This window comes from Narcine bancroftii, chromosome 10 (assembly GCF_036971445.1).
Source record: "Narcine bancroftii isolate sNarBan1 chromosome 10, sNarBan1.hap1, whole genome shotgun sequence".
Classification (NCBI taxonomy): Eukaryota; Metazoa; Chordata; class Chondrichthyes; order Torpediniformes; family Narcinidae; genus Narcine; species Narcine bancroftii.
The window spans coordinates 54867417-54876303 of record NC_091478.1 but is presented as its reverse complement, the minus strand read 5'-3'; the positions used below and the strand labels follow the sequence as shown (position 1 = coordinate 54876303).

General features: G+C 45.7%; 1 protein-coding gene across 2 annotated transcripts in view; it reads right to left on the bottom strand.

The window, feature by feature from the left end:
- Window positions 1-278: 278 nt before the first annotated feature.
- calb2a (calbindin 2a) overlaps window positions 279-8887 on the bottom strand; it is a 64913-nt gene continuing 56304 nt past the window's right edge. For both annotated transcript variants that reach the window (XM_069900943.1, XM_069900944.1), the window contains 3 exons: window positions 8171-8224; window positions 7288-7359; window positions 279-5609 (listed from right to left, as the gene is read on the bottom strand). In XM_069900943.1, coding sequence (XP_069757044.1) covers window positions 5496-5609; window positions 7288-7359; window positions 8171-8224 — 240 coding nt within the window. In that variant the 3' untranslated portion in view covers window positions 279-5495. The remainder of the gene's footprint in view (window positions 5610-7287; window positions 7360-8170; window positions 8225-8887) is intronic.

Sequence of the window (8887 nt, the reverse complement as noted above, 5' to 3'; positions counted from 1 at the left end):
TAGATGTTCTCGATGGTGGGGAGGGTTTTACCTGTGATGTCCTGGACTGTGTCCACTACATTTTACAAGGGCTTTATTCTCAGGGGTATTGGTATTCCCATTCCAGACTGTGATACAGCCGGTCAGCACACTTTTCATCACGTGGAAAGTAAATGTGTACCAAAAAGTAAACATACCAAATAAATGTGGGTTTATTTGGAACTTTCGAACAGCAAACATTTTGAATTTAATTTCAATGTATGTAGAAGTAAACTCAGATACAGAACATGTTGTCCAATGAAAACATTTTTATTGATTTGGAGCAACTTAGCTTTATAGGCATGGAATTGAAAGGAAGGTTGGACCTCATTGGAAAAAGAGCATTGCAATAAATCATTGAAACAGGAGGCTTGGGCTTACACAGATGAACAATATATAAAATAGGAAAAGACTCTGTAAAAATAGAAACCAATTCACAGACAATGCCAATCAAACATTTTAATGGTCAGCAGAAGGTTAGTTGTCAGGCAGCTGTGTTGTGAAGAGACTGGAGGGATGCGGCAGGTTTGGCAGCAGCCGTGAAGGGAAGTGCTCAGTCAACGTTTTGGCTCAGGATCCTTTATTTAGTCATGACAAGCAGTCTGATCCAAAAGGTTGACTGACCATTTTTCCACATGATGCTGCCTGTTTGTGGAGTTCACTCAAGATTGCACCATCTGCCATTGTTGTGCTTCTTCAGCTAGACTATCATCTGGATTATTCATTTTTATTCTTATTATGTCTCCTCTTCACATAAAAGCACTGGCTATATAACCATACAATTACAGCACAGAAACAGGCCAGTTCAGCCCTTCTAGTCCCACCTCGTTCCATTGACCCACACTCAGCCCATACCCTTCTTGACAATATACCTATCCAATTTTTCCTTAAATATTAAAATTGACACCCACTTTGGCCAGAAGCTTATTCCACACTTCCACCACCCTCTGAAAATCCTCCTCATGTTTCCCCTAAACTTTTCCCCTTTTACTCTCAATTCCTCTTGTTGGAATCTCCCCCACTCTCAGTGGGAAAAGCCCATCCACATTGACTGTCTTTCCCCCTCATCATTTTAAATACCTCTATCAAATCACCCCTCAATCTTTTACAGTCCAGGGAATAACCTTTCCCTGTAACTCAAACCCTGAAACCCAGGCAACGTTCTTGTAAATCTCCTCCTCAGTCTCTCCATTTTGTTGATATCCTTCCCATAATTCAGCAACCAAAACTGCACACAATATTCCAAATGCTGATGTGTGTTTGTGGCCTGGCTCCTCATGTAAAAGTTGTGTCTGGACTATGAGTGTTGGTGGAACATTCATTCCATGACAAGCACAATGCTACTCTTGGTGGACCTCAAATACACATGCTTTCTCTTTTTTTTTTGAGCAATCAAAAGCAGGAGCCTGGCCTTGTTTCCTGAAACCTTGGAAAGTCACTGTGTAAACCAAGGTCTTTGATGGTCTAGCCTCAGGCCAGAATGGTACATTTTCCATCCTGCTGGATTTATTTCCATCAGCACCCACATACTTCTTGTTCGTTTGTTGCACAGAATTCTAACAATTTTTTACAGTGGATCTGATGATTTTCAAATGAGCACTGGAAACAAGGCTCTGATTGCAAATCTGGTCCACTCTCTGGATGCAAATTTACCCTAGGTGTTGCTGACTCCAGACACACATCCATCCCACACTCTGAAACCTACCAAACACTTCTTGCCTCCTAGTATTTCCAATCCTGGCTCCAACCAAACACAGTGGCCTTCCTAAGAGTACAGAGAGTTGGTCTGTAGTGAACAAGAATGCTAAATCCTGGGGTTTAGATCACAATTGGATCACGGATTATCAGAGTTTTACTGTGCAATCCTAGAGATGGTCATTGGGTAATAAAACAAACTGCTGGAAGAACTCAGTGGGTCAGGTTGGGGGGGGGGGGGGGGTGGGGGTGGGTGGTGGGAGCGGGGGAGATGGTTTCAGTTTGAGTCCTGCACTCCTCATTTGATAGTGGTGACCATAATGTAATCAGCACTGACTACAGGTCTCAATATTCCACCAGTTCCAGTCATCCATTTACACAATGTTCATTTTCCATCCCTAATCTCATGTCAGAAAGCCCAGATCAGCAGTCCTGGCAAATTCAGTGCAAGTTAAAAAAGTTATCATCCATGTCCAGACACCAACCATGAGCCACATGTCTAGTTCGAGTGACTAAGGAACCCCCAAGGTGACTTGTAAAAAAATTCTAATGATGTGGGCAACTGTGTGTTCAGCCTAGAAAGGATTGTGGGAGGTGAAAGTAGAGGTAGAATCCACAGAAGCATGCATGGATGCAGGCCATTCAGCCTATTGAGTACAGTCTGGCTCAATGTAGGGACAATCTCATTGGCCCTATTCTTCACCTTCCCCCTCCCTCTGGAAGATGACTTCCCCAGACCCATCCTCTCACTGCTTAAAGCAAGTTTTCCTCATGTCAACAATCTTAGGGCATATTGAGGTGATTTAATTTATACTTTTGTTTTGGTGTATCTGGTGAACTTGGTGACTGCAGTAAGTCAGAATGTTGGTGCATCTGTACATTGTACTAATGTGTACGATAATAAACTCTCTTACTACATTCTACATTCCCTTTATGCCTCTACCAGTAGGAAGTTCCTATCTCCTTAACCATAACCATATAACAATTACAGTACGGAAACAGGCCATATTGGCCCTCTAGTCCACTGATTTATGGGAGCAGTAGGCCATTCAGCCCATCAAGTCTTCACCATTCTATCATGAGCTGATCCATTCTCCCACACCCCTGCTTTCTCCTCAGAACATTTGATGCCCTGACTATTCAGATAGCTATCAATCTCTGCCTTAAAGACAACCAATGACCTGGTCTCCGCAGCCATTTGCGGTAGCAAAGTCCTAAGAAATTTCTCCCCATCTCGGTTTTAAATGTGTACCCTTCAATTCTGAATTGTGGCCTCTGGTCCTCGACTCCCCCACCATGTGAAACAACTTTGCCACCTCTACTCTGTCCAGGCCTTTCAACATTCAAAATGCTTCTATGAGGTCGCCCCTCATTCTTCTGAACTCCATGGAATCCAGTCCAAGAGCCATCCAACATTCCTAACCCTTCATTTCAAGAATCATTCTTGTGAATCTTCTCTGAACTCTCATCAATGCCAGTACATCCTTTCTTAAATAAGGAGCCCATAATTGTATCCCACACTTTTAAGATATTCACCAAAGATCTCACAACTTTATCTGTTTCAAAGAGAACAATCTCACCTTCTCCAGTTCATCCATAAAACCATTCTCACATTCCTGGAATAACATCAGGAAATCTCTTCTGTATCCTCTCCAGTCTTCACATCAGCCCTTGAGTGTAGCGCTGAAAACTCGACTCAGGCCTCCAGGTCTCACTTAACCAGTGTTTTATTAAGTTTTTTTTCATGATTTTCTTGCCTACTCTTTGCTAAATAAAGGCCGGGAACTTGTAAGCTTCTTTCAGCAACTCTCAACCTGCTTTGCTGCTTTCATACCACTTACAGAATTGTACTCCCCAGTTTATACTGCCAAACACAACCTATCCAACCATGTGCCCACTTTCTCAGCCTGCCCTATCCTCATCCCCTATCTCCTCGATGGCCATCACTATCTTCAACATTCACTACGTCCCCAATTTGGTGTCGAGATTTGGAAGCTAGGCACAGTTCATAGAAGTCCAAATCATTGTTATCTATTAAAAGGTTCCTTCATATCCCAATGTTATATGCCACCTGACACAAATGGATTGAAATATGGTTGAGCTTCAAAAAGGGAGGCTTCAAGGAATGCAAATTAGTAAAATTTCAGATCGAGAGCAGCAGATTACGTATACTTGCAACTTAGAACTAAGATCAGGGGTAGATTTTGGATGGAGATGTGGAGGATCTGCTTTGCCCAGCAATGAATCTCTTGATTTCTCTGCCAAAGGAAGCTGTAGAGGCAGTTTTCTTGATTTATACATAGTAAGAAGATTAAATGTTATGGGAAACTGGTAGGTACGTAGAGCCAAGTCCACTGCCAGAATGGCTCAAGGGCTGAGTGGCTGACTCCTCATCTTTTCTCAGGCCAAGCAGGATCCGTGCTGAGAGATAACCTGATGACAATTCAGATCAAAGACCATTGTGTGAGTTCCGGCACAAGTGTTGACTCTGGCACTCTCTCCATAGATGCTGAATGACCTTTTTTCCCCCTGCATTTCCTTTTGCATAGCAGATTTCTAGTATCTGCACTATTTGGTGTCTTTGATCACATTGCACTGCTGGAATATTTCCTTAACATTCCTAACTCAACTACTCCTCACTTTTGAACCTTACTATTTAATTTAATCTCAACATTTCACTTGAACAGCCCAAATAATTGAGGGTGGATTCCACCTTGACTGTTTCCCGTATAGAGACCTAGCAATTGGCGCAATGCCTTTACAGCATCAGTGATCAGGACCAGGGTTCAAATCCCGCACTGTCCGTAAAGAGTTTGTTTGTTTTCCGTGTGTCTGTGTGGGTTTTCCACGGGGGCCCAGGTTTTCTCCCACCATTCAAAACATATTAGAGGTGTAGCTTAATTGGGTGGCATGGATTTATGGGCCAAAATGGCCTGTTACCACAATGTATGTCCACATTAAAAAAAATAAATTTAGTATTGGGGTGGGGAAGGCAGTAGTTGAAGGGGCAGAGTCACAGCATTGTGCACCACGAAACAAGCCCTTCGTTCCAACTCGTTTATGCCTACCAAGTGCAGTTCCATTTGCCCACATGCAAGTCCAGGTCCTTCTAAGTCCTTCCTTCCATTAATCTATCCAAATGTCAGAATTGTGCCCACTTCTAGTTTCTTCTGGCAGCTTATTCCAGATGGAGACCACCCTTTGAGTGAAAACATTGTTGTAATCCCCCTGCCCCCTCCCCCCCCCCCATAAACCTCCCCACTCTCAGCTGCAAGAGACCAGGTTCTTCCTCATTGGAATGGAAACTATGGGAGTCCAGCCACCAACTTTCCCAGGTTTGCACCAACATACCATCATTGATGGGACCTTGGCTGGGGCCTTATGATCCACATCACCATTTATTCTGTGGATAACTTAAATTCCAGAGTCAATGCAAGGTCATGAAAACAGGAAACCAACGTATCAAAATTGAGAAAAATGAATCGCCTCTTGGAAAACTGACTTTCTGCTTTAAATCTCAGGTATATTTTTGGCAAACAAAAGCATTTACCAAAACACACTGTGTGTGTATGTATATACAGTTGTTTTAAAATGGTGGCGAAAAGGGAATACATAGAAAATCATAACTGCTGTTGGGGGCCTCACACTGGGGACCCATCCTTGCGGGCACATTATACTCTGTAATGCAAGCACTAGTGTGGTTTTCAGAATGCACTGCACGTTTTTGGGTGGGGGCTCTGTGGAGTGGCTTATGGCGTGGATGATCTGTTGGCAAATCATCCCTACACCAGTTCCGTGCACAGGATCATCTCCAGCTCTCGCCGATAGAGTTTGCCTCCACACGAAAGGGACAAGATATTTTTCTTGTACGCACTCAGCTTCTTAATATCCATCTCCTGGGGAGGGGGAAAGAATTGATAGGTTATTGATTATTGAGAAGGCAGAAGAATGAAAGGAAAAATTTATCAGCCAAGATTCAAATGGCGGAGCAGGCTCGATGGGCAGAATGGCTGCTTCTACGGTCTAAAAAATATTAAATAACCTCCTTTGATCACTTTGTTTTCTCTATTTCATGAAATAAGCAGTTTTCAGAGGCTGCATTCGAAGATGTTGCAGGTGAGGGAGAGGAACTACTTGTCAGCCAACGCCACACAAGACGGCGGCGCCGCTGTACCAGCAGCGTTGGTGTGAACCCACGGAGAGCTGAAACACAGTACTCCTCCGCAGAGGTTCATTGCCCGGCCCAACTACCGACAGGATTTAAACAGTTTGTTCAAGGCGTCAACTGCGCTTTATTTCTGCAAACATGGCGTCTGGGTCCAAGGTGGTGGCGCCTGTGTTTGGCAGGGACTCCGTGGAAATAATAGGACTGGTGAAGGGAGACCTCTCCCCCACCCCCGTGTGAGGAGAAGCAGAGGAGATGGCCCCACGGTGACTGACCAGTCAGGGGCTCTGTGGCTGAAGAACAGAGGCGGCAAGCTGTTGGCGAGGAAGACACACAGGTTGCAGGCAACTTGCGGTCAAAGGATGCACACCAGGCTGCAAGCAAACCAGCTCGAGACTGGCTGAATGGGCAGTAGGTGTCAGATACGAGAGGGGACCAAGGATACTGGAGGCTTCCTGATCACATTGGATGTTTGGATCTGGAGCTCAGGTTGATAATGGTTTGGACTGAAGTCTATGTGATTCCAGAGGCTGTGGAAGGGCTGGAGGCGAATCCATGGATACTCAGCGACTCTGAAGGGACCATCTTTCTCGGACTGTGAGGGCGCTAGGAATTTCTGCTGATGGTGAATGCAATTCTGTGTGATATGACATCCGTTTGTTACATGACAATAAAAGAACCTTGAGATGTGGCTTGTGTCATCGCTCTACTTCCTCACCAGTCATCCTGCAGCCTCCTCATGGCCTGTCCAGGCAGGGAGACCTTTCAGTAGGTGACCCAAGCAACTCCTACAGCATGAGATCTCTCAATCAGATCTCCATAGGGCACAGAAGCACAAGGATAACCACTGTTCTTTGGCATGCCCGACTGATATCCAAATCTCACTTGGATGCACCCTGGGAGTGTTTGTGTGACGCAGACAGTCCTATCTCTGTACCAAAGAGCTGCATTTCTCCTCGGAGTGCTTGAAGAGACTCTGTTGGATGATTTTATGCTGAATCTAACCTGGGATAGGGTGGTGAGGCCTTTGCTTCTAACTCATGAAATACCTGTTCTGTGAGACCTTAATGGGTGAATGTTGAGGGAGACCGTCTGCATATCTGCTATGTGTGGAGAGTGTCTGCTGAGCACAGAGGCAGGTAACTTGCTCTGTCCCTTCCCTGGGGTTGTTTCGTTAGACAGTAGAGGGAGAGCTTCAAACAAAGTATATCCATGGTTTACTCAGCATGGTACAGGCTGTCAGGATGTGGTGGGGGGCGGGGTCTTTCCTCTGCATCTAAGCCGTACTATGGCCACAGTGGGAATGTTGGTAGGGACACGAGAAAACTAATTGAAATGCTGGGACTGACCAAGGTAAAACGAGGACCCACACTCTTGGAACATTATTGCTACGTTCTCCGAAGACCCACCTTTTTATTTTTCTCACACAAATCTTTAAGTAATGCATCCAGCTCATGACTGTCGATGTAACCATTCCCATCCTGAGGAAACACAGAAACCATGATGTATAATTAGAAACTAACCAAAAGTTGGAGTACAACTAGCTCTGGCGACCCGGCGGTTGGGGCTCTGCCTTAGCGACCCGATGTCCCTCCCCTTTTCAGTGTGAGCAGGCCAAGGATCTATTTGATCCCACTCCTGGAGAGTCTTGTACCTTGTCCACTTTCCATCTTAACCCCCACCTTTTTTAACCTCCTTCCATTACTGACTGAACAGTTCTTGGGGGAGATTCATATCAGTTCCAATCTTCTCATAAGCTATTTCTCTTCAGTCCACTTTTTATAAAACTAAGTTCCTGCTTCTCACCCGCCTAATTTAGGAACAATCCTCCCAGGGTGCACCAGAGAGAGACACACAAGGTGGTCAGATTCTGGAATCATGATAAGCGAGTAAGGCAGCATCCATGTGGAAATATGGCCATTCAATATTTCGAGACAGGATCCTTTTCAAAACAAACGTGCCCCATGAAACACAGACTTTTCATCGGTCTCTGTGGATGCTGCCCGGCCTGCTGAGGCCCCCCTGCTTCTCTCTGACTGGGCCCACACTGTGTCCCGTCAATCCTCCTCAGGGACTTCTGGGATCACCTTGCATTCTTCTAAAGTCCAGTGTGTCGAGCCCTACCAATGATCACGGTCAGATGAGGGAGTCCTGAACCCAATGGACACAAAACTGAAAGTCTCGTCCTCGTCCACCTTGGCAGGTGAGACAGGGAAAGTGAAGAAAGTCAAATTCCCCCACGAAGATGAAAAACCTGCGACACAGGAACTCCAAGACGGAGGCGATAGTTACCCTGTCATAAAATGTGAATATTGCGTTGAACTCCTCTGCATTCAGCTTCATCCCCTGTGAGTGCAAGAAACAAAGTTAGAGAAAAGGTCAGTTTGTTCATATTAGGTTCAGTCTCCAGACCACAGTCTCCACGTACTCTCTCCTATTTCATCCAGACTGACAAATCCTCCTTTCACCGCTCAACGCTGCCAATTCTCCCATGGTGCACAGCTGGGCATGGCTGGAGCTAAGGGAATGGTCACTACTCCCAGGATGTGGATGAGGACGGTCCTGGGTGGAAGCAGCTGACAGGGAGGTGGGGCAACAACCACCTCTTCACCAAGTCTGACCTCCATGTGCATGGGGGAAGGTGAGGGAGAGAGGGATTGGGGGAGGGAGAGGGGGAGCGGGGGGAAGGGGGAGCAGAGGGGAAGGGGGACTGAAATAAAGGACAGGGTTCAGAAAGAACAATGGGACAGAGGGAAGGAAGACACTGATAGAGAATATATCAGAGAGCGAGATTAAAGGGAAACTGGACCACAGACCCAGCTTGTCCACACAGACAACACACCCTCCTCTCACGTGCCCACATTCTGCCTGAGTGCAGCCCACTTTGAAACACACCTACCTCCGTCCATATCGGCACCCACACACAATTCACACATGCAGTACGGTAACAGGTCTCCCAGCCCCCGTGCTGCCCAATTACCCTACAACCCTTGGATGTTTTGCAGGGTG